This window comes from Canariomyces notabilis (genome assembly GCF_033297395.1).
Source record: "Canariomyces notabilis strain CBS 508.74 unplaced genomic scaffold N656scaffold_21, whole genome shotgun sequence".
Classification (NCBI taxonomy): Eukaryota; Fungi; Ascomycota; class Sordariomycetes; order Sordariales; family Chaetomiaceae; genus Canariomyces; species Canariomyces notabilis.
In genome coordinates this window covers 304-24,676 of record NW_027041843.1, presented here as the reverse complement: position 1 = coordinate 24,676, position 24,373 = coordinate 304, and the positions used below count along the sequence as shown (strand labels likewise).

Genomic DNA, 24,373 nt, shown 5'->3' with positions numbered 1-24,373 from the left:
GCCGCATATTGACAGCCGGGACGCCGAGCCGCATCTTCACCCGGACCCCTGAGCCGCACTTTCACCTCGTCCATCGGAGCCCCATCCCGGCCACGACGCGGCTGGTGATGGCGGCTCACCCACACACGCCCCTCGCCCCTCGCCCTCGACGTTTCCTTCATCAGCCGCTTTTTTTCAAGACCCCGCTTGATCCCGGAAGAATTTCACTTTGTGGGAGAAGCTGCCCTAGTCACATTCCACGACTGATTTTCTTCTCCTCCACGCTTGCCCTCTTCTTGAATTCCTCGCAGAAACTTCTCACCAGAAAATCCACCTCACCAGGTACGCGACACTTACCCATCTCCTCGCGCGGCTATTCATAGCTGACTCTTCGGCCTTAGTCTTCCACTGATCTGCCTGACCACTTGCTTCTCTTCTGCTTCGTTCAGACATTGAGCCAGAGCCTTTCGCTCCCCAGACCCCGCTGGTGTCATCTTCCCCAGAGCATCAGGTATGAAGCCGTGTCCCAGTCTGGTCGCTTGGTCGCTGGCTCGATCATGCTAACAATCAGTCTCAGACATGGCTGGTAAGCGAGGTCGCTCCGCTGCTGTGTCCAACGGCAGCCGGTCGAAGCGCGCTCGCCGTGTCGACAATGCTTCCGGCCAAGGTAATGATGCCGAGTCGCGTCCTCGCCCAAGCAAAAGGCGAAAGGCCTCTCGTCGCAAGGCTACGGCTACCGATGACCTAGATTCCATGTCTGAGGCCATATCTGAGGATGAGCCAGACGTTGAAAGCTCGTCCGAAACGCCCGACAGTCGACCGAAGGCCGATCTCGACAAGAACTCGCCGCCCATTTCCAATATCCGCGACATGTTCGAGGATATGGTAAAGCAAGATAAATTCGTCGCCCTGAGAGGGCAACCAGTAAAGCTGAAGGTGGCCACTCTTTGCTCGGGTACCGACGCGCCCATTTTCGCCTTGAGAATGATCCAAGATGCCATGCAGGTGGCAGGATTCGGTATGGCTCTGGAGTTCGACCACCTGTTCAGCTGCGAAATCGAGCCAGAAAAGCAAGGCTTTATTCGCCGTAACCTTGGCGCCGACACTCTGATCTTTCGCGACGTGTTCGAGTTGGCCACCTCTGATGGCCAAGCGTAAGTGCTTTACCCCCCGGCATGTTAGGCTTGGCTTATAAGAGTCTACTGACTGACAAGGGTTGTAGCACAACCGCTGGCGGCGCTAAAGTCGAGATACCAACCGAACACATCGACATCCTATTTGCTGGCTGTTCCTGCGTTGACTATTCCAACATGAACATGAGCAAGCCGAAGTTCGGAGTGCCGTCACTCGATCGCCACCTGACTGCCGCAGCAATCGAAAAGGGGTCGCCGGTTGGACTTGACAAAGCCTTCCTAGAGGACGTGGACAGTGCCTTGCCCGAACTCATCTCAAAGACCGCCGGGGAGTCAGCCAGGACTTTCTTTTCCGCAATCAAGCTGGTGAGCAAACTCCGACCAAAGACGGTCATGTTAGAGAACGTCTTGGGCGCACCATGGGATCTATACACGAACAGCATATTCCCGAAACTGGGCTACGTTGCCGGGTCGGTCAAACTAGACACCAAGCACTTTTACTTGCCGCAGACTCGGAAGCGGGGATACCTGATTGCCGTCGATGCCCAACGAATCGGCACCAAAACAGCGAAAGTAATCGCCGACGAGTGGTGCCGCGCGCTTGTTGGGTTCAAACGACGGGCTTCCGCGCCCGTGTCTGCTTTTCTTGGATCACCGGACGATCCGGCCACGATCCAAGCCAAAGCTGACATGGAAGCCAAGGCCCCATACCCCAACACGGACTGGGGCTTCTCCTCGCTCCGGCACTTTGACGAGCGGCGGAGACACGGTCTGCTATTAGACGAGAACCCTTTCAGTCTTAAAGCTATGCGCAACGGACGCCTCATCTATGCATCATACCCTTCTCATTCCTGGAAGCGGCTCTGGGATAGGCTGGGCGCCAGAGTCGTCGATTCCATGGACATACTCTTCGCCGCGGGCAGGAAGTACAATGTGGACATCGGTTACAAGACAATGCTGGCGGACGTGAGCCAGAATATCGACCGCAGCAACAAGTTTCTCCCCGTCGGCGGCGAGCCGAAATCTCGAGAGGTCAATCTGCAGCTGGGCATCATCGGGTGCATCACGCCCAGTGGCATCCCCGTCCTCACAGACTCGATGCGCCCCGTTACCGGGATCGAGGCCCTGGCGCTCCAGGGCCTGCCGGCGGATGAACTGGTCATATCGACGGAAACGCAGGCTCAGCTACGGGATCTGGCGGGGAATGCAATGACGGTCACCGTCGTCGGCGCCGCTACCCTGGTTCTTCTTGACAGCATTTCCAAGGCCGCAAAAGAGATGCTTGACCCGCTTGATCAATCGACCGCTCTAGACCGGGATCTCTACTTGGGTTCAGGCCTCTTGACTGACCGGCTGCCAGAACCGAGAGTTGCTGACGACATCGCTACGGTTGTCATTGAAGATCTCCTCACTGTCGCGAGGAGGATGGTGCGTGTGTGCTTCTGTTTGCAGCGCAACCCGCGAGAAAAGCGCTTCATATGCACACATTGCGGCACGCTTGCCTGCACTGCCTGCTACGGGAACCCAACCCATCACTATGCTCGCAGGGAGGACGCAGATTCCAAAAGGTCGAGCGAGAATGACGCAGCTCACCTCAGGAGCCTTCTACCCAAGACCGTTCTGTTGCCCGTCCCGCTTGTTACTGTCAACCACGGGTTGCAGTCCGTTATCGATCCAACTTATAGACGGGTCGTCTCGGAGATTCTAACAAGCAATCCAGTCTACTACCTTGACGCCATCAAAGTTACTGAGGTTGTGACCGTCTGCTACAACGCCATCAACAGCTCCGCTCGCCTCGTCATCTCTCCCAACTCCGTGTGTTGTTGGTACATTTACACGCAGCATGAGTCTGTGTGCAAGTTTGACCTCGACCAGCCCATCGCTCGCGGGCAGTATTCTTCTGACAGTCCATCCACACTGCATTGGTCCGTATGGGCTCTTGGGCAGATCGATCTCACCGTCACTTTCGAGGGCGACCATGATGGCAGCCTAGTCGTGGGCAACCTAGCTTTTGCCGGCGGCCACGGTATACAGCCGGACCCGTCGCTTCACGGGTGGAAGGAAACAGTGGAGAGCCGGGTTCACGGGCGTTACCTCCATCGCCCTCGATGCGGCACCGCAGGAGATGCGCTTCGCGTTAAGCAAAACCCTGCAACTGATGCCAAGGTTTATCTCATGTGGGATTCCGGCAGCCTTCGACACCAAGCCGAGGACCACTTTGTGTGGGCCGAGACGATGAGGAGGACCCTGGAGCACGAATACCGCGAGATCTTGCTGCATGCAAAGCCTACCAGCTCAGGTTGGAACATTGAACTCGACCCCAATGCCGGACCGACAACCATCGATGTCTTCTGGCCTGGGTACTGGTCTTCCCCGCCGTGTAAGCTCGTCTCGCCGGAGCTCGACAGGCAGGCGCTCGCCTGGGCGCCGGCTCAGATTTGCTGGGGTCTAGCCAGAACGTTGTGCGAAGCGCCTTGCCACGCGGACGGGTTTCCCGTCACCTACATGCCTACGTTTGCCGCCCTTCACGCATCTCTTGACCGGTTCCCGCTCAAGTCCCGCGAGCGCTCCAAGATGGACCCTGCCAAAACTGATGGATGCTTCTATGTCGCTCCCGCCACGCAGCGCGACGCATTCCTAAGACGCTTTGCTTTCCTCTCCAGCCAAGTGTGTTCATCCACCGCACCGGCTGATCTAGCCCTCTTCGAGCATCTCAGCGGCAACTGGCTTTTGATCGACGCCTGCCGAGACTGCTCCGTCGCCCCACCCGAGATATCCTTTTACACCAAAATGGAGCAAAAGGGGGGTGAGAAGATGAAATATACCCACGTGGTCATCGAAGATCCGGACGAAGCTGCACGCTTCGAGAAACAGTTTCTGGATCTCCCCCGGTCGGTTGCGGTTGCCGCACGCCTGGCCCCTGACTCTGCTGCATTGGATATGAGAATCATGCTGCAGCCCAAGACCCTCGCCTCCAGAGCTTTCGGGTATCTCGTCCAAGCTCACCGCACTGTTCCCCGTGGCAGGCAGGCTCTGGACAAGCACGCAAAGACCTATTTCACTGTGAAATTGGACTTCGCGTTCCATACGACACTTGATTTTGCGCCCTTCCGGGACTCTGTTACCTCCTGTGGCGAGGGATTCACAGTGGGGATCGTTCCCGGGCTCTACGTCCTGGCAAGCGATCAACCCCCGCGGTTCCGCCGCGGTTTCTCACTCCGGCCTAGTCAGAGGGATGCGGTACACTGGATGATGCAGCGGGAGCGTAGCCCTGTCGATTTCACTAAGGTTGAAATCGAAGAGGAGGTGGTTCGCCCACTCAATATGCGGGTGATGGGCAAGGCCGAGTGGAACAATTCCTTCCCCTACTGCTCGCGGGGCGGCGTTGTGGCTCATGAGATTGGCTATGGAAAAACCGTCGTTATGCTCGCGCTTCACGACTACATGCGTGAATATGACAAGGATGAGTCCATTGAGGATCGGCGAAAGGTTGATGAAGCCTGGCGGAGCTCGCTCCTCGAACCTCTCAAGCGCTTGGCGAGCTTAGCGAACGACCACCCAATATTCGAGGCCGAGTCATTCTTTGTGCACCTGTCTGCAACCCTTGTGGTCGTACCCAGGCATATCACCAAGCAGTGGGCCAAGGAGGCAGCACGATTTCTCGGTTTGAGGGTTGGCCGCGAGGTGATCGTCATCAAAACAGCAAAAGATTTCTACACCTACGAGCTGGATAAGTTGAGGAAGGCAGAAATGATAATTGTCAGCACCGGAATCTTTGGCCCAACGTTCTTGGACCGATTGAGAGCTCTCGGAGGCAGGGGCGGTGACTGCCCAAAGGGCCTTTTTGGCAGAACCCTCGAGCTCTGGTACCAACGGGCGTTGCAGAACCACAGGACGGGTCTGGCTTACTACTTGGCCGGCCTAGCCGCTGGCTCCGACGGCGGCAAATTGGAGCGCGAGCTTCGGAAGGATTTTTTGCCGGCCTTGATTATAGGACAGCAGGCCGAACATGACGTGCTGGTGCAGAAGCAAGTTCCCGAGATGGATCGGTCCTTCTACAAGAAAGGCGGCGCCGGCAAGGGCGTGGCAAAAGCTGATATGACACGTGCGGACGTGACTAGCGGGTTGGAGTTTTGGAGCGTTCAGGGGCTCCATAGCTGCAGTTTTGCTCGCATCATCTGGGATGAGTGCTCCTATGACGGGAACAGCACCATCAGCCTTTTCGTCACCAATGCTATCGCCAACTCTAAATGGCTGATCTCCGGGACGCCAAAACTTTTCGGGCTCGACGAAGTGTGCAAGATTGCATCGACTTTTGGAATACACGTGGCGCGGGCGGAGCCGCGCATGATGCCAGGGCTACCCTCTGTTATCAAGGGCCCGAAGCTGGAGCCCATGTCCAAGAGCGAGCAGTTCCACGTTTTTTCGTCTTCGGTTAAGTCGGCCGCCTTGGCCTATGAGAGGCACAGGCAAGCCCAAGGTTTTGTTGCTGCGACCTTCCGCGCCAATACTCTCGAGACAGGTCTCGAGGTTAAGTTTGAGGAGCACGTTCGGCCCGTGACCATGACTACGCGGGCCTCAGTACGCTACCACATGCTCACCCAGGCAGTGCTAGACGCCGGCTATGATTACTTCGTCCTTCCTTCTTATGCTCGCAACGCTGTAGCCGTGACAGGCTGCGACTTGGACGGCAAAAGCGGACTGGAAGCAGCAAGAATGTTCCTCGGCATCGCAGCCTGCGACACTGATCGAGATGGGAGCTCGGTTCAGACCCTTCAAACCGACCTTCAGATGCGGGCCGAGGAACTTAGGAACCAGCTGAAGTTTATCTGGGACAAGATGATGTGGCTCCGGCACTGGATTATCAAGTCACACCCTGACAAGTTTGGCGACATCGATTCGGAAAAGCCCCCTAACGCTCGTCAAGCCAAAGAAGCCAAAGACTGGAACGGGCCAACTGGACTCACTCTACTCCGCGTCAATTTCTTGTGTGATAGACTGAGGAGGGCGTTGGACAGCGGCGATTTTTCCGATTTCGCTGGTGCGGATCTGTTCGTGCTCTACGCTGCTTCCATCGCTGGCCTGCCGAAGGACGTGCTGAAACAACTTGAGAATACCCGACTCGACCTCGATGCCCTCAGAGTCGAGTGGACGCACCACTTCACAGACGGCTGGATGGGCCGCTTCAGGGAGGAAAAGGCCTTGAACACGTGGCTGGACTTTTTTGATCTTGACGGTGCTTATCTCGATAATCTGACCCCGGCGGAGCTTCGTATACTCTCCGAAGAGCTCTGTTGGCTCGTTCACAAGGTGCCGGGGGTCGGATGCCAACGAGATTTGAATGGGCTCCCCACGGCCGAGTTCTTCCGTCGTGTTCTGAGTCCCAACTTCAAGGTTTCCCGCGCAGTCCCGCACAATATTGCTCAGCTTCTCGAATGCGACCAGGCAGATATCGCCGGTAGAACAGCCGAGGAACTGAAGCGTTTCATCATAGCCTGCATCGCAGAGAAGCCAAAAAAGAAGACATGGCAGGCGGTCAAGGATTCATACAAGTTCGACGGGATTCCCTCCACCAAAGGGAGCCAGTCCACCAGGGCACGTCTTCAAAATCGCGCCAGGGAACTCAATTTGAGATTCCATACGAACACCACTTCTGATCGTCTAAAACAGGTAATTTGGAGCCACGAGCAAGGAGTCGCTGTTGCCGCGAGCTACCGCGATGGCCGCGCCCCGCCAGCGAGCCAAGATTTCACCAGCGCAACTAATTGCCACAAGGGGAGTAAGGAAGATCGGGAAAAGGCCGCGACGCATGAGCTCAAGAGCACTATGGTTCATCTGCTTAAGACAATCGAGGATTTGAACGTCACCTTGCAGGAAGCCAGGTTCGTCCCGAAATATATCTCGCTCGCGAGTGCCGGCAGCGGCGACAGCGACCCCGTGTCATCGATGCTATGCGATGGCTGCAGCGCCACGCTCGAGTCGGTCGACACATCGTTCCTCGTCGTGGCCTGCGGTCACCTCTTGTGCCACCAATGCCGGTCCGGACGATCCTCCATCAGCGTGGAACGTTTCTATTGCCCCGCTCAGCACTGCACCGCCTTCATCCGTCAACGACCTGTCCTCCGCTGCTCTCAGATTTGTGGATCGGCCAATGATACCGCCAGGTCCAAGGCCGACTCGGTCGTCAACCTGATAAAAAAGGAGATACACAAGGATGACTTTGTGGTCCTCTTTGCGCAGTACGGCCCGCTCATCAATGCCCTTGACAAGGCGCTGCGGGATGCGAATATTAGGTTCACGAACCTAGCCGCGATCGCAGACAGCAAGATTGCAGACAAACTGGAGGATTTCAAGGCTGGCCGAGCCGGGCAGGTCTTGTTGCTCGACATCGAGAGCGACACGAGCGCAGGGAGCAACCTGACCATCGCGTCACACGTCATCTTTGCCAACCCGTTCGTGCACTCGGACAAGGAATTCCAGGCGAGGACGGTGCGCCAGGCCAGGGGGAGGTGCATCCGCCTGGGCCAGACAAAGAAGGTCAATGTGTACCACATGATGGTACCCGGGACGATCGAGGAGGAGTCCTTGCGCGCCTTTGCCCGACAGAGCAAAGATGTTGATGCGTTTTTCAAGGCCTATGATCAGGTTCCCTGGTGGCTTGATGAGAAGGATGCGGCTGCCAACACGGATGCTAAGAAGGGTGAAAAGGCGAATGTCACCGCGGACGTCGACGCAGTCAGCATGGTTGGCAACGCGGACGACATTGATATAACCGCCGACAGCATGGATGTGGCCATGGATGACGCGGATATCTACGATGACGACGGTGACTACGCGGATTACTATGAGGATGACGAGATGGATCTTGATGCCGACGAGTGATTCGAGGAGGGGGGTTCTCTTGGGTGGAATGTTGGATTTAGGTGCCGCTGTGCATCGCTGTTAGTGTAATTGGGACTTTGACCACGGTCAGGGGCGATTGGGATTATTCAGGGAGACCATCGGGACTGAATCGGCGCCTAACGGTATCGCCTCATTCCATCTACATTCAGAGGAGATTCAGCTATCCTCGATGGTCAGGGAGAAATTATGCGCGGAGTGCGTTTGCGGATATTCAATTTTGTTCGGAGACCATCGGGACGGAATCGGCGCCTAAAGGCGTCACGCTGTTCCACCTGGAATTGCAGAGGGAGATTCAGCTATCCCCGATGGTCTCATATACATTGTACAAGTACACGGAGTCGATTGCGGATATTCAGTTTTCTTCAGGGAGACCATCAGGACTGAATCGGCGCCTAAAGGCGTCACCCTGTTCCACCTGGAATGGACTGGGAGGAGATTCAGATATCCTCGATGGCCTCATATACATTAGGACTGAGGTTAGCACCATTCCACTCTGCTCTGTGCCAGTGACAAGTAAATGAAGCGTGAAGTGACTCTCCAGCCTCCTGAACCAACCGCAGCACGGGCTCATCAGAATCAAATCCCGTTTCCCACCCACGATTGGTGTTCACCTTGTAACTAGTCATAACTTCGATAGCTTCGACGCCCCAACCTTGCCCGGCAACCGGTCTCGGCCCACCTTGACCACAACCCCCCTGCCCCCGCCCTGTTCAGGGGACTCGAGATACACCTCCTGGCAGTCCTCCTCAGCGACCCCGTTGGCAAACTGCACCACCACAAAATCGACGGCCGTGCCCGGCGAGCCCAGCGCCACCATGGGCGCGTGCCAGGTCCCCGCGCCGTAGGTGACGGCCTGCCCGTCGGCCGACGCCACGAATGCGCGCAGCCCGCCCAAGTCCGGAAGACCCCCGCTGCCGTCTTTAGTATGGGGATTGGGGAGAGTGGGCGCGACAAGTACAAGATAGCCATAGCCGTTGCCCTTGTCCCTGTTGTTGGATTGCAGAGGGACGAAGGTCTGCGTCGTGTAGGGATGGCGCTCGAGGATGGGGATGGGGAGGGCATCCTCGCCGCGGCTGGCGCAGACAAACATGTTGGTGACGGCCACGCCTGGGCGGCCGCTCGGGGCCTTGGAATAGAGGTTGATGGGGCGTGTAACGTGCTGGTATTTGATGGCGGAGCCCTGGTTGGCGGATATGGCGTCGAAGGGGAGGGTCACGGCGGCTGAGCCTGGGCTTGCGGACGATGACATGGAGGATGGGTGGACATTGGGCCGCGGGTTTTCAATCACGTCGCCGAACGAGGCAAATGCTTCGCGCGTGAGGGGAAGGGCCTCGAGCACGAGGTTGGGAGCTGTTAGTTTTGTCTTGCCGGGTGACGCCATGATTGGGGAAGAAATGAGATACGTATATTGGTGGTGAGGTGTGGGTTTTGTTTGTTGAGTGGTAAGAATCAGAGAATGTTTGAGGTCAGGTGCTTCCGGGCGGGATCATGGGATAAGACTACTGTGGGGTCATCAAAAAAGAAGATAGCAACAAGTCACTGATCGGCAGCCCATCGGTCATTGTTGGACTCGTGAAGAACATAGATACCGGGAATGATACGGAGTAGGAGGTTGCATTGCTTGGTGACCTACAGAGCCTACTTCGTATCTGCTTTTGAATTTGACTCACTCCCGTTGTATTTCTCCTTTTCCTTTGCTAGCCCGCCAGCCCGCAGACGATACTACCCTGCTCATAAATTGATGCAAATCAGCATCCTCAGTACTAGTATGAAATACACTGTTGTACGAGCAGTGGTTGATGTCGGAGAGCGGCAGTGGAATGAAACATCTTGCTCTAGTAGTAGTCTCTATGAGTCTATGTTACTTATTTATATGTCTATGATGCCAACGGGATTACACGATATCTACATACAATGTGGTATCAAGATCAGCTGCACACCAGAAAGGAGTAATATGGTGTTCACCGTCAGCGGGCCTCGACCGCTTCATCGGCATCCTTATCACCCTCCAGCCATATCTCATGCCCGTCACCCTCACGCACAAACAGACTCGCTATACACCCGCAGACCGCTACGCCGCTGAGACCCCACCAGACAGCACCGACGACGCCCCGAGCCAAACCTATTCCATACAATAAGCCGCCCAAAACAGGGCCTAGCGTCCGCGCGAAGCTGCTCACGCTCTGGCCGATGCCATGCACCGTGCCCAAGACGCTGGGGTGGGGTGTGCAGTTGTTCACCAGGATCGTCTGCGCGGGCAGTGCGAACGTGCGGCCAATCACTTGGAGCGAGAGCACGCCCGCAATGGCTGCCCACACGGCGATCCCGTCCTTTGGGCTCGGCGGGGAACTGGCCGAAGGGACGAGGCTCAGGTAGGGTACCAGGAAGTACGTGAAGGGGAAGAACAGCAGGAACAGGCGCCAGCTGCGTACAGTGCCGAGCCGCGCCGAGAGTCGAGGATATACCGCGAGCTGGAGGACAATGCCAATGACACCAAGAGTGGCCATTGCCATGCCTACCTCGCGCGGACGGAGGCCTAGCCCGCCGGTGAAGATGAAGGGTAACTTGCGGGCGAGAGCGGCAGAGGAGGATTCAGGGGGGTTCGTGGGGTCATAGACGGGCGTGGAGAGAAAGACAAACCATAGGGAGTTGAACGTCCCGAGGTGGAACGCGAGGAGAAAACTGGCCATCAGCGTGAAGACAACGTTCGGCGTGAAAATGCGCCGGAAGGGGAGTCGCCGGGTGTACCTGGGTCGGTGGTGCTGCGGTTTTGGTGATGCTTCCGAGATGGAGGACCTGCAAGGATGCCTGACCTCGGCCGGGGCCAGACTCTCTAGATCGGTGGCAGTATCCTGGGTCGGCAACCGCGCATACTTCGCGTTCGAGCGCCTACCGCGAAGCGCCATCCACATCCATCGTCCCAATTCTAAGCCCCTGTCGTGTCTATCCATTCTCGAGTCCAGCGTCTGCGTCCCTGTCAGTCGAGCTGTTCCATAAACCTTAGCTTGTCGGTGACCCCGATAATACTCGCCTCCTCCAGGCATAACCAGACAGAGAGCAGCGCGCAGAGCAGGAAAAATGCCGATAGCAGATTTGGGGTGGCGTAAGGAAACCGCCGGAAGAACTGCACATGTCCAAACAGGTCGGGGTAGCTCCCAGCCGGATCAGACAGTATACCTCCGAGGATGGGCCCTATGATGATACCGATGTTGAAGGTCATGGGCAACAGCAGAAAGGCCCTGGACTGGTACCTGGTTGACCTCGTTGATCAGTATAAAGCGGTGGGGGGGTGCAAGGGAGGCGTGGAAACAACTATCAACGCACTTCTTCTCCCTAATAGTCTCGCCAATCCTGCGAGTCGGGTTAACTGTGAGACTGGAAACGGAATCTGTCAAGCAGGTGCCCTCACATGGTCCTCAATACCCCTACGTTCCCGTTGGTCATGCCGCCCATGGATCTGAAGATTAGAGCTTGCCAGAACGAGGTAGAGACCCGAATCCGATGCATGAGAGCACTTGGTTTGGTATCAAATTAGTCTCTGTCACACCACGACGGACCTGATCTCGGGACAATGGCATAAGGTCCCATGTGAACTTACTGGTGCCCCCGAGACCGATCATCAGGACGGTCTTGCGGCCGAACTGGCTCAAGTCGGCAATCCGGCCCCACATCATGGCTGTCAAGAACTGGGCAGCGGTGAAGCTCGCACTGGGTTTTGGTGGGCCAGTTGGTCAGGACCAACTGAGCCACAAAGGAAACAGGCGGCAGGCCAGTGGGAAGACGAGCACATACTGCAAGATGCCGGCCTGGCTGGAGATAACGGAATCCGGCAGGGTTGGGTCGAACCACTTCAATTGGTAGAACATGTAGGACTGGGGCAACGGATAGGTCAGCCCTGAGATGCTGCCAGTGTGGTGCCCGAGAGCAGGAACACTCAGGTACACGGTATTCGCAGGGTACATACCTGAAGGGATGTTTGCACGAGCGGCTCACTCAGCCTAGCCAAAGTGATGACGATAAGCTGGTTCCTGCGCGGAAGGTCTCGCCATGAGACCGTTTCCGACCTGGAACCCCCCATTGCTGGAAGGTGAGGCCACAATTGGAGCAAGAAATGGCTGGCCAGGAAACGCACAGTCGCTTTTGGGGACACGAAGCATAAGAATAGGGTCAGGTATTTGGAAAGCACAGAAGATCAAATTGGTAAAATCAATATAGTGCCTCTGAGCGGTTGATGTGTATTTTACTGCACATACGTAGAATTTTCAGGGCAGTGGGCGGGGTAACGCTTTGCTATGTGTTTGTTGTCAAAGCTGGGTTTTAGACGGACATTGTCTAGTTGTATGCACAGCAACGAGAATTGATGGAGGCAAAACCAGAGCTTGTAGGATTCCATGACCGTTTGACGGCGGAATGAAGACGGGGAGAACCGACCCTAGAAGTGCAACTACGAGAAGCTCGCATCATGGCTGAAAGTGAGCAAGTAAGCGATGGCATCATCCATCGCAATCTCATAGAAAGCCTAGGAACCTTATGGTGAATTGGCAGATACAGAACGAAGAAACATAGGTACATAAGGGCAAACCCCTTTCCTAATTTTCAACCCCCACGGGTAGTAGTACCTGGTGAAGTCAAGTGAAGTGGTAGTTGCATAGCCATTACTCTCAAGTCTCCAACTGAGGGCCCAAGTTCGATCCACAGCCAGAACACAATCTGCAAGTCCAAGTAGTCCAAAAAGCAATAAGATGACGCTCAGCACCTTCGGGCCGGACGATTCGAACAGTTGTTGTATAGTGTCGAGCCTGTTCCCGAAGATCAGGAGTTGGTTTCGGGCAAAGATCCTGATCGGGTTGCCCAAAAGAATTGGTTGAATTGATTGAACGATGATCGAGGAGAAGTCCTGGCAACTTTGCGTACGTTGCCAGTATCACTTGCCAGGGTGCACTAATCTACTTGTGGAAGTGGGCACCTGCCTACCACTGTAATATCAAGCTTGACCAGTGTCGAATGAAATCCCTTGGGTTTGAGGTAGTGGGCACCTGCCTACCACTGTAATATCAAGCTTGACCAGTGTCGAATGAAATCCCTTGGATTTGAGGTTATTAGGGCCATAGGGATTAGGGGTTAGTGTCGCCGTCTCAGAACATTGAGCAACCCCCAATTGATTCGGCTCATTGACCGATACCTGAAAGCCCCACATAATGTAGCCCATAACCCGAGCGCAGGCGCCACACGCCACAGCGGCGGCTTCCGCATCGCTGATGTGTGCCTTCCAAGTTCCCATGCTTTGAGGTTTAGCTCCGGTACCGGTAACATTAGGTAGCGGTATTTTCCGTCTTGGCGCATACCTCTCAGCTGCTTAGCATCACAGCTGGAAAACTAACCAAGAGGACTGACCATTCTGATCACGCCCTTTAGCACCAAAATCGCCTTCTTCATGAGCACATTCTGCCTGTGAGGCGACCGATAACGCGACCTCGCCGATTTTTCAATCTATGCGGTATGCATTCGCCACGAAACTCACTTATCCAAGTGCGTCGACTTTGCGGAGTTTTCTATTGTGGCTGGAGTGTGTGAGGTCAACCGCTACCCAATCCCGAGAACTTCGGGGCCATGTTCCGGTTGAGATGGGCGCCTGTTCAGAATCATAACCTCCTGAATCTCAATCACGGTTCCTCTCGTTGACCGCCACGCAGAGGAAGGACATTTTGCTACGGAAATTCCCATCGGATGGTTTCGCCACGGCGCTCGGGATGATGGGAAGGCTCATCGCCGTGCCAGTGGGTCCAATTCGGCGACGTCACCTCGCCATCCGCTCCGGTAACCACGACCGGGCCCAGAATCTCACAATCGGCCGTTTACGCTTGCTTCCACGGGTTCGCGGCCTGACACCCGGGCTTCCCTATCCTCGGACTTTTTGCTGTCCTAGGCAGCCAGCCGTAGGTAGTATAAGCGGCCGTCATATCCAGTATGGTCAACCTCTTACCTACCCCCCATCCAGGCCCTTGAGCTCGATCTGTTGGGGCGACTGTTAATGGTGAGTACTACGGTGGCATGGCATCGGATGGTTGCGCTTCTCCGAAGGAAAACCGACTTCCCTCTCCGCCATCCATTCGCTCTAGATGTCGCCATTCCCTGGTGTGGATGCTGACGCTTCCCCCTCCCTTCGGCACTCGAGGAATCAAGTATGATTGACCAACCAGCAATCCAATAAGAGAAATCCGGCTGAAACAGCGTGCTCATCGGAAACCAGGTCTTCCTCTCGAGACTGCGCGCTAGCAGGCTCCGCAGGCCAACGGCTGCGGGTGAAAGGACGCCGTCCACTTCGCCCCAGGTTCCCCATGCCGCTACATACTAAGCTAAAACGCGAGAGGCGAAGCATGCAGGTGAGCCCTCACCAATACCTTCCAGAGCAATGCCAAGCAACCCGGAAGACTCCGTTCTGGCTCGACTGGTAGCAAATATCGTGATTGGCTCAAATCAAGTACGCGGTGAGATCATCAGGAAACACATGCCCCAGAAACCTCTCCATCCACCCTCCACTACAACCCTGAAAGTAGAGATCGACTTTGCCAAGTGTAGCAGGTTTGTTTTCCGGAGATTTAGTTACATCGCACGCTCTACCGTAGTGTGCGCTGCAAGTACCGTTGATGATCTGCGCAGCACTAATGCAGGAGAATATCCACAAACATACACACAGCCCAACTCTACCTCACCTGTCATAATGAAAAAAGAAGATCTGCTGTGGAAATGACTTGAGAAGGGCCATGGGTTTCTGCGCACAGCCATGTACAGTATGTACATACAATGGATCGCTCTAGCGGAGCGGGTCTGGTGATGAGTGCGTTGACGCCTTCTAGTCGAAGCACGGCTGTCCCGGCATCTTCATACGTTGATTTGCCCATTGGAAAGCTGTCATTTGCCAGGAGGGGAATGCTGTCAGTTCCACACTGAGCGAATTGACAGACATGCTGCGGTCACCATGAATTCCGGGCTTAACCCATTGTGTAATGAGTTCCTAACCGGCCATTCCACACGGCGACAAGCCTGCAGTCAGAAGGGGCAGTTCCAGGCTCCATTCTCTCTGGCCATTCCGGGCATTTCCTAGCTAGCACCGCCCACCGGATAGGATGCCCGGCGTTGGGGAAGGTCTTGCAGCATACATACCAAATTCATGCTGCTAAACACCACACCAAACTGCTGTGAAATTGCCGCATTCACCCTCTTGCTCACTGTAAGCCCCTAGAGTGCTCGGATCTCTTTTGGCCCATCGCCTCGCCGATGCAGATTCTCACCCCCATTTTCAAGCCAACCGGCCATCGATATGTGTATACCCACAACCCCGTTTTCCCCTGGCGTTGCTCGCGCCCCTCTCGCTGCCGGTTCAGGGTATTGATGAGTGTATACCGTAATGCAACCTGTCCTGCCAATCCATCCGTACACTCCGACCATAACCGAACCCATGCCCAGAGCACTTCCTTTGCCCAGCCGGTTTCTTTCATCGCCGTAACCTGTAACCGGGCTGTTTCCTGCGCCGATGAAACTCCGCATTCCAAACGATCGATGATGATAGACGCCGTCATGACATGCAAATAATCTTATCTAAAAGCAACCAAATAACACCGTCCTTTGCGGCCTGTAATGGGCCGTTGTCCAACCTTCTTCTCAAAGAAGCCTCTCATACGTCGTAAGCAGCGTGAGGCGGCAGCTCCTAGAATCCCGACTGTTGGTAGACAGCCCATGACTGGTGCTGCATCGCGTGGTACGGAGGTGGTGACTGCGGGACGTTGTGGCTTGTGTAGCCTTGGTCGGTATCGAGCTCTCCATACCCCATCTTGGCGGCATGCAGACGATAGGATAACGACGCGGCGCTGGGTATAACAGACCCGTTGATGACGGGCGGCGGCGGTACGCTGGTGGGCATAAAGCCGGATCCGTAGTCGTCGGTTCCGGGATGACCGGCGGACGGCGAGGCCCCCGGGCTGGACACGGCCGAAGGCACCGTGACTGCGGACGTCATGGGTATCACCGAGGGCCACGCGTCGCACGGTTCCGGGGTTGGGAGGTACGAGGGCACAAAGGGACTCGCACTCGTCGCTGCCGCTGCCGTGGTGTATTCGCCCGGGCTTCCAAAGGACGGCGGCCGGCTGGCCACGGGTGAATGGTGGCCAGTAGCAGCAGCAGCCGGTAACCTCTCGACGTCGAAGCCTGCACCACCGGACTGCATTAGACAGCCATGCCGAAGCTCGTCGTAGAGGGGCGGCAAAGGCATACCTGTTGACGCCTGACAAGCGGCGCGATCCGACGAGGACAGTGAGAGCGCCTCTCTCAGGGTTGCCAGCTCCCGCTCAAGCGCCTTTTTGAGAGAGAGCAGCTGCTGGACCTGATTTTCCTTGCTCTCTAGCTGCTCCGTCAAGTAGCCGTTTTGCTCCGTTAAGCGCCCGATGAGCTCCTTGTTGCGCTGTCGGATGTTGCGCTGCGCCTCCCGGTCGTTGGCGCGTTTCTTCGCCAGTTGGATCGGGTTCATATTTGACACCGTCCTCGCGCCTGGTACGGGATTTCCTGTCAGAACAGGCGATGAAAAGCAGGCGATGTGAGGAAAATATATGGATAGCAGCACGGTGAAGTGGCATGATCGAACTGCATCAAGCCGTGGGTTGAGCGATACGACGCACCTTTCCTTCTGCCGGGTTTAGACACCTCTGTGGAGAGGGAAGCCTCTGTGGAAGAGCACCGCGTGATAGGGGATGGTGCCATTGTGAAAGTGTTGTTCGTATCCGCAACACCCGTTCACCAACTGAGAGTGAGAGCGGTGAATATGAGATTACGACACCAAGGCGACAGCGGGCTTGAGAGACGCGGGACACGGGTTGAGATGTTAATTATGACGAAGCACCGCTCACTCGGAGGACCATTGTGTATAGAAATAGGGAAATCTGTATCGTCCGGGCAAGTTCCGGAGCCACAGAGAAAATACAATGCAGAGCAATCCATCAGGGCCCGCCTCATGGTTCCTCAGGGCTGAGATCGACCCTCGTTCTGGATAGACAACCCACACTTTGTGGAGAATCTGGTCCTGGATGCCAGCTGTCAAGCCAGGCCGCGCAGACGCAGACCATCAACAGCCCGTTGCTCGCTCCATTCTCTTCTGCCACTCATCCCTGTCGGCTCGGGATGTCGTCTGTCGAGATTCAACAGTCCCAGCCGCAAGACGTGAAGCCACATAATTGGAGGCGAATAGCAAAATTTTCCGAGAGGGTGCCCGGCCATAACGGTCTTTCTGGTCCGGAACGAAGATTGGCCTGAATTGTGGTCTTGGTGGTCTTGGTGGACTGGTGGTCTCCACATTGCCTGTATAAGCTCCGGCGATCCCGCTCAAGCGCAGGTGTCGTCACACTGCAGCGAAAGCTTTTGTGTTGGGGGGGGTTCAATCGCGTCTTGGAATGCCGCCGAAACAGAGGGGCTCGAGCAACTTTCAGGACACAAGATCCGCATATTGCCACCACCTAGAGAAGCACTTACCTTGCTTTCTCGATGGACCGGTCATGCTCGGCGACCGCGTGGATCCACTGCACGTTTTGCGAAACCACCACACGCAGAGATTGTGTAGAAAGTGCACAGCCCCGGTAAAGACTGGTGCTGCAGCTCGGCCAGACCCCGTCAGGTGCATATCCTTTTTCTAATATTCTGCTCGGTGCAGCCAACTCCTGGCGACGTTACAGGTGGTAGACCATGCTGAAGACGTGATGGTAGGGGTCTCTGAAACATTGGAATTGTCTAGATTAGCCAGCGCTGCCGCTGCTGAACATCACATGGGGATGACTAGGTAAGCTACCGGTATATGGTTCAGCGGCTACCCGTCAGGGAAGGCTCCTCGGCATGCTGTACCATGAACCAAACCAGGACAACGTTGTCTTGTGCGATGTGCGTTCTGGATATCATCACCTAGCATAGCGGCGCATGAACACACAAAAGTTGGCAGAGCTGCACTTTGTCTGGCCCATACAGTCGTCGGCGCGAATCGTAAAATGCAGTCCTCCACAGGAGCTTGACGGACACGAAACCCACACCACAAGAGCAGACTGTGGAGCTGTCATTGCGGGAGACGCTAGGTCCTGGGATTGGCGGTGGGCTACTGCTTGTCTCCGGCTCGGTAGATGCATACATAGTGAGGTCGAAGCGGTGACATACGGGGAAGTGGGCGGGGTTTGCCGCTGTAGTACGGTCTCGACGAGCGTTATCCCGCAGGGGTTGCTGGGACGCATTTTCCTATCCTAATTTCCCCGCAGTCGCTCGTTTCGAACTCGCCCTTGAGACAAACCACTAGCCGTGTAGTCGCTTGACCTAAAAGCTGTCCCCTTTAGCAGAGTACCGGGCCGAGCAAATCCGGGCAATTGGATCCGTTTCTCAAGTGAGCCTTCACGCGGCAAGTTAGCGTCCACTCTGCCTGCAACAGCCCGCCGCCGTGTTGACCAACATCAGGGCGAGGGCAGGCAGAAGCTTATATGAAAGCAGACGCACACAGCTTGGGTTCAAGGAATATCCGAGTTCCTCTTCAGCTCGCTTGAAGAACGAAGATTGGTTGAGCGGGACCTTGCAAACTCGAGGGTTTGACCAGAAGCTCTTCGATCCCCGCACACAACGGGGACAGGCGGCCATTCACTCAACCTGGCTGGTTCTCGCGGCGCTCAGGAGATCCTCCATGCCTCCAACCTTAGTCGGGCCACTTGTCCCTTCTGGCGGCAAGGCCCAAGCGGGCAACGGACTGGTATAGCTCCATGCACCTTCGGTGTCCTCGTAGCGGAGGCTGTGGAGCCAGAGGGAGAGCTCATGCTGTCCAGGGTCGGTATAAAGAGGGGTTTTGCAGACGCTGCAGACCTCGCCCGACATTTTTTCAGCCTTCTTCTTGTGGTAATCCTCAACCATCTCGTCGTAGTAGGCAACCGCATCTGCAACCTGGTCTTTGCCCATGCGCGAGAGGCGAGCGATGATGTCCTCGTCACTGTTCCTGCTCGCATCGGGATCGTTGGAGCCTAGATCAATGCCCCAGACACCTCGGTTGGCGTAAATGGGGTCGTTCTGGATCGGGTGCCCAAGGAACTGTAAATGGACGCGGAGCTGGTGTGTCCTGCCTGTCAAGGGCAAACATCGAACAATTGAGTAGCCCTCATCTGCCCTGGACCGACCGTCCTCTCGCTGCGTGGCTGCATCAGGCGGCTGTCCGGCCGCGGCGGGCTCGTCGTCTCGTTTTTGGGACGGGGGGTAGTAAGCCAGACGTTTGAAAACGGTCCTGGCAGCCTTCCCGTTGGCTCGCACGCGGTTCAGGCCGAGTTTGGGTGAGATCTGGAGGATGGGCTGATCGCACACCACCTCGCCGTCAGGGAAGCGGCCGACGACTCGAGCTAGGTACTCTTTTCGCACGCTGCGCTGAAAAATCTGGGCGCCCAGACGATCGGCTCCCTTGGGGTTTTTGGCGATGAACATGATGCCGCTCGTCAACCTGTCCAGCCTGTTGCAAGGGTGTGGTGCGAAGTTGGGGCCCCTCTCGGCTTTCATGATCTCGACGACCGAGTTGAAGTTGTAGCGACCGGCGGGATGGACGGGCACCCCGGAAGGCTTGTTTATAACAACCATGTCATCATCCTCGTGAATGACGGCGATGGGCTCCGCAGTGACTGGCGGCTCGTGGCGGTGGGCTGTGTGGGACACGAGGTCGCCGTTTTTGAGAACGTAGTGCGGACCCACGACCTTGCCATTAACGCAAATCTGGCCGGATTCCATGGCGGCGCGGTAATACTCGATTGGTCGATCCCTGAATTCGCTCTCAAAGATTTCGATCAGCTGGAGACCTCGCCATCGCTCCTTGCACCACGTGTTGTACGTGTAGAAATACGGAGTGACGCGACGTAGACCGTCCTTGATATAGTATGGCCGCGGCCAGGGCTCTCTGGGTGCCGGCAGTGGAAGGATTGAAGCCTGTTCTTGCTGTGCAGTCTCGGTCTTGTCCGAGGAGGGGTGCGTCGTTGTTGTAGTGCCTGTTGTGGTGCTCGTTGTGGTGGCCGGCACAGCAAAACGACCAAGAGCAGACGCCATTTGCTGGCGCAGCGCACTGAACGCAGAAAGTGCCCTTAACGCAGCCAGCTTCGATAACTGCACCGAGGCAAGCGCTTTTCAAATGTATCGATGTCAACAGCGGCGATCGGGAGGGTTGCCGTCAGCTTCGTTGTTTGTTGGTGTTTGCGAGGAATCAGGCACAAAATGGGCGGTGGGAGCCGGCAATAACGATGCACTGCCATGCAGCCAGCCATTGGATTGTCTGGGTTCCCGATCCCCACTTCCCGACTGCAAGGTACCGACGGATAGCCTCGGCATTCCCGTCGTCGTCTTATCTACTCTCTTCAGACCTGCCTCGCTCCATCCGTCTGTACGAGACAGGGCACTTCCATCACATCTCCTATCTGTTTGCCTTGTTGTCTGTAGCTCAGCGAGTGTGTTACAAAACGACTCCGTTCTTATACCTCCCAGATGACGGGCATTAACCGGCTAAAGAGCCGGACCAGGGCCGATTATCGCTATATTCTGGAGTACAGAACCAGATGGTGAGAAACAACCCTAAGTACCAGGTAAACAAATGCATGGGAATGGACCTAGTTGACCATAGCGGGCAGGAGCGACAATGACATGTATGATCACATGAACAACTCTATTTACAACTTTCTCTACGACTCCATCATCAACACATACTTGATTGAGCACTGCGGACTCAATCCTCCAGCATCGCCACAATATGGCATGGTAGTTCACTCCCACAACGACTACTTTGCGTCCATCTCGTTTCCTGCTTGCGCTGAATTGGCCCTGCGTGTCAACAAGATTGGCAATTCTAGCGTCACTTACGAGATAGCCCTTTTTGAGAAGGGTCAGGAGGCTGCCAAGTCTGTGGGCGAGTTCGTCCAGGTCTTTGTCGATCGAGCCACAGGGAGACCGAATGCCAATGGCATGAGTCCTACCTTGCGACGAGGGTTGGAAAAGATCTTGGTTGAGAACCATACAAGCAAGCTATAGCACAACTGAAGCACCTGCACAGATACCTTGTCCAGAGAGGTCATTTCCCATTTCATCCCTTTCACACAGAAGTAGTATGCGTGGCAAACTTGGCCCAAAGGCTAATGCTATATAACCTTAAACTTTGGGGAGATCGAAGGGAATTGAACTGGGGGCCTTTCTTGCCTAAAGCGGTCGTCCCCTCCTACAACCCGGCTACACTGCCCATCGGGGGTGAAAGTAGGGGGAGGGGGATTTGTTTACTTGTAATCCCTGTTTCTGACCATCTCAACTCCCATCTCCTTCACATGCCGCTTCTGACCCACCATTCTTGTGGCCAGTTACACCGTTACTGCGGCGCACCTGCAGATGGTGTTGACAGGAAGCTCCGCGGACTGCCTCCTTCGAAGGATGCAGTGTCCGCACACGACAAGTTGAAAGACGACTAGCCAATGAGCTACTACGCTTTGTAATACTGTGGTACGGGCAGAAGACTGCTACTAGTAGTATGCCGAAGTGACTCTCTGAATTACCTCCCTGTACTTGTCTCTGCATACACCTTGGTTTGGGTATTCTGCAATTGAAACTTGAAGGTACTGTAGGCATCGATCCTCACTTCACAGACCCCACCATTTTGACCACGAGGGACTGGGGACCTGCCACCTGCAGTTTCAGGGAAACGCATATTCCAAAGCCAAATCAGCGTACTCTTCCATGTCGAGAAAGATCTGCAAGGGAAAGGCAAGAATGGAGTAGGTGAATACCAAAATCAACGCCAGCCAGGGAGTGATCTTGTGTACCTAGCATTTCTGTTTGGGTTACGAGCTGTCAGCGAAAGTGGCCTCCACGCTGATCCTAGAGCTGAGATGCCCGTAACTACAACTGAGACGACTAGGGCTAAGTTGTGTTTGAGGAGACGCTCAAGCACAATCTGGCTGACCGAGATCCGTCCAGTGAGCAAAATCAATACCTCTAGAACCACAGCGACAGCCGTCAGATCGGGGGTAAAGCGAGGTCCCCAGTCGGCTGTCGCGAGGTGACGGTTCGTATTTGGCCATAACTTTCACTTTTTGTCAAGGAGGTGAAGGGCGAGTGTGGCTCCTAGCGAGATTGCTGAACATGTTACGATCCAGCCCACCGGTGGTCAAACCCTGTGGCAGCACAAAACGTCGCTCGACCATGGGTTTAACTCAGGCGTATGAAGTAGCAAATGACAGTCGAAGACAAAATCTCCGAGGTTTGCTACGATTCCAACAAGTCGAGTCGAAGCAGCCACTTGCCATCCCTGACGTTAATTGAAGTCTGCTCTAGGGCCATTATGTCCATCTCCAAGACATAGGCTCTGAGAACGGGGGAGTTGGGGAAAGGTTTTTTGTAAACGACGAGTCCAAGGGCGCCCGCGTCAAGGAAGGGCCATTCCCAGGTATCCTCTGCCGATAGGCTAGCCACCCTGGCGATATGCCATGGGGGATGTGGGTGACTGGGAGGAGCGGAATGAGAAAAACGCAATGAGGTGGGATGATTCGACAACATAACCCCCCCCCCCCCCCCCCCCCTCCCCCCTTCGGATTGCAATGAAGTGGACGAAAGGTGTGCAAACGCGATGAAACTAAAAAGGTATGTTGGAATGATGTTATCCCGCAACTCGGATAAGGCTCTTTGGTCATCTATCCGGTTGTCTCGCCATAGCTGGAGGATGTATAACCAATAGTTTAGTAAACTGGGAGACGTCCAAATAGGAACCAGCCAATGGTTGTCAGTCGATAGCCTTGCTTTTATGCTGGCCAAGTCATCATTCTGCACGTGCAGGCGGTTGGAGAAGATGTCATCTGAAGCGCTGAAGTAAGCGGCCGTGGCACCGACGGGAATTGGCCTCTGGGAAAACGTATCATTGTCTTTGAATAGGTCAATTCTCCTTGAAGAAAGGGGGTCCGAAGCCGATCAAGCCTCCCTGCCCAGGAGGAGGAGTTTGCCAGGGAAAAAAAGGGCGCCTATGCCACATATGACCATGAAGGCGCTGCTGAAAGACCAAAATTTTTTCTTGTCTTCGAGAGCGTATCCCTATCCTCTTCATCAACCACCGGGATCGCAGTGTAAAGCTCGCCACAGCTGGAGACGTAGCATCTCTAAAAAAGCCCAAGACTTCGGCGAGTTCGAGCATATCTCGGCGCCAGGGAGGTGGAGAGTTGTGCGTGGGGTTATCGAAACTATACAAAGGTAAGCAGAGTCGGCCCTGTGGAATTGGAGAATGTCCTGCCTTGCGTGAGAGACACTGCTGCACGAACCTATGGAAGCACCCACAGAAGCACCCACGGAAGCACCCACGGAAGCACCCCTCGTCGACCCTGCCTTTCAGGGATGCTACAGCATAGGTCTTCCTAGATGTCAATGGCATTTTCAACTCTAACTGCCTACTAGAAAATCTAAAATATCCTAACATGCCCAGCGCAAGCTCTCTCTGCGGCACATAGGGATGAAGCGAAGCCAGTTAGTCAGCCCCACCAGTGAGCCAGTAAGCCACATTTCCACCTAGGTACAGGCAAATCTGCCTACTTCTGCCCTACAACTGCGCTTGCAATGGCTAATATCGTCAACTCTACTGTTGGTATCTGTACTCAATTCATAACCCAGCTTGAATCTAAGGTGTATAGGGAGCTCCGATTTATATAACTGAAAGCCGGCCTAGCCTAGCGGTCGGCCACTACAATGCCCGGACCGTCGGTGCCGATAATATTTGAGGTTTAGAAGGTTGATGCCCTATATTTCCAGGGGGCTGCGCCCCTTAGGGCCCCCCGCTTTTTTTGCCTATGGCGCTCTGCCTACGGCCTGGGCGCTCTGCTTACAGCGCTCTACCTATAGCACTCAGTCCTCTAGGTGACATCCTAACAGCACTATATAGATGTCAATTGCAGCTATTTTCAGGCGTAGGATATATAGCAGCGATGCTATAGCGGTGCATGCAGCCAAGACACTAAATCTGTAGCGACCAATTGCTACCGGTTTTGACCTGTGGCGACCAATTGCTGCTCGTCTTGGCATGAAGATGCCGCCGACCAATGAGAGCTGCAGAAACCTCTAGCAAAAAGGCTCTGTAATACCTAGAAGCGAAGCTACAAAGGTTAGAGCCAAAAGTCTTCATCCTCTCTAGAAAGCCAAGACTGCCAAGACGTGGACACAGTAAAGCTCGCACAGCCTATGTCAGCCACTAGCGACTAATCTCTGTAGGCATAGTGCACAAGTCCTTGGACTAGGGACTTTATAGGCGATACCCAATCACTGAAGATGGAGAGCAACCGCTAATCCTAAATGAAATACAG

General features: G+C 55.2%; 6 protein-coding genes across 6 annotated transcripts; 2 read left to right on the top strand and 4 right to left on the bottom strand.

The window, feature by feature from the left end:
* Window positions 1-849: 849 nt before the first annotated feature.
* On the top strand, window positions 850-7,994 carry N656DRAFT_714615 (uncharacterized protein; the record flags this gene model as incomplete). The annotated part of the gene is made up of 2 exons (XM_064811991.1): window positions 850-1,133; window positions 1,202-7,994. 2 exons carry the CDS (start codon window positions 850-852, stop codon window positions 7,992-7,994), a joined length of 7,077 nt encoding a protein of 2,358 aa, XP_064667596.1.
* A 161-nt stretch (window positions 7,995-8,155) lies between these two features.
* On the bottom strand, window positions 8,156-9,635 carry N656DRAFT_782047 (ureidoglycolate hydrolase). The gene has a single exon (XM_064815687.1). It carries the CDS (start codon window positions 9,394-9,396, stop codon window positions 8,638-8,640), a length of 759 nt encoding a protein of 252 aa, XP_064667595.1. The 5' UTR covers window positions 9,397-9,635; the 3' UTR covers window positions 8,156-8,637.
* Window positions 9,636-9,982: 347 nt separating this feature from the next.
* Window positions 9,983-11,686, bottom strand: N656DRAFT_791278 (MFS general substrate transporter; the record flags this gene model as incomplete). Its single annotated transcript, XM_064816961.1, has 5 exons — window positions 9,983-10,981; window positions 11,047-11,275; window positions 11,425-11,472; window positions 11,508-11,529; window positions 11,614-11,686. 5 exons carry the CDS (start codon window positions 11,684-11,686, stop codon window positions 9,983-9,985), a joined length of 1,371 nt encoding a protein of 456 aa, XP_064667594.1.
* A 3,979-nt stretch (window positions 11,687-15,665) lies between these two features.
* N656DRAFT_293260 (uncharacterized protein) lies at window positions 15,666-16,986 on the bottom strand. Its single transcript, XM_064809154.1, has 3 exons — window positions 16,688-16,986; window positions 16,287-16,559; window positions 15,666-16,220 (listed from the first exon to the last, which is right to left on the bottom strand). The coding sequence occupies exons 1-3, from the start codon at window positions 16,767-16,769 to the stop codon at window positions 15,724-15,726; spliced, it is 852 nt and encodes a 283-aa protein (XP_064667593.1). The 5' UTR covers window positions 16,770-16,986; the 3' UTR covers window positions 15,666-15,723.
* Window positions 16,987-18,671: 1,685 nt separating this feature from the next.
* N656DRAFT_831001 (pseudouridine synthase) lies at window positions 18,672-20,105 on the bottom strand (the record flags this gene model as incomplete). The annotated part of the gene is made up of 1 exon (XM_064818617.1): window positions 18,672-20,105. One exon carries the CDS (start codon window positions 20,103-20,105, stop codon window positions 18,672-18,674), a length of 1,434 nt encoding a protein of 477 aa, XP_064667592.1.
* Window positions 20,106-20,263: 158 nt separating this feature from the next.
* On the top strand, window positions 20,264-21,523 carry N656DRAFT_782039 (Thioesterase/thiol ester dehydrase-isomerase). The gene is made up of 2 exons (XM_064815686.1): window positions 20,264-20,611; window positions 20,681-21,523. The coding sequence occupies exons 1-2, from the start codon at window positions 20,538-20,540 to the stop codon at window positions 21,075-21,077; spliced, it is 471 nt and encodes a 156-aa protein (XP_064667591.1). The 5' UTR covers window positions 20,264-20,537; the 3' UTR covers window positions 21,078-21,523.
* The last annotated feature ends 2,850 nt before the right edge of the window (window positions 21,524-24,373 follow it).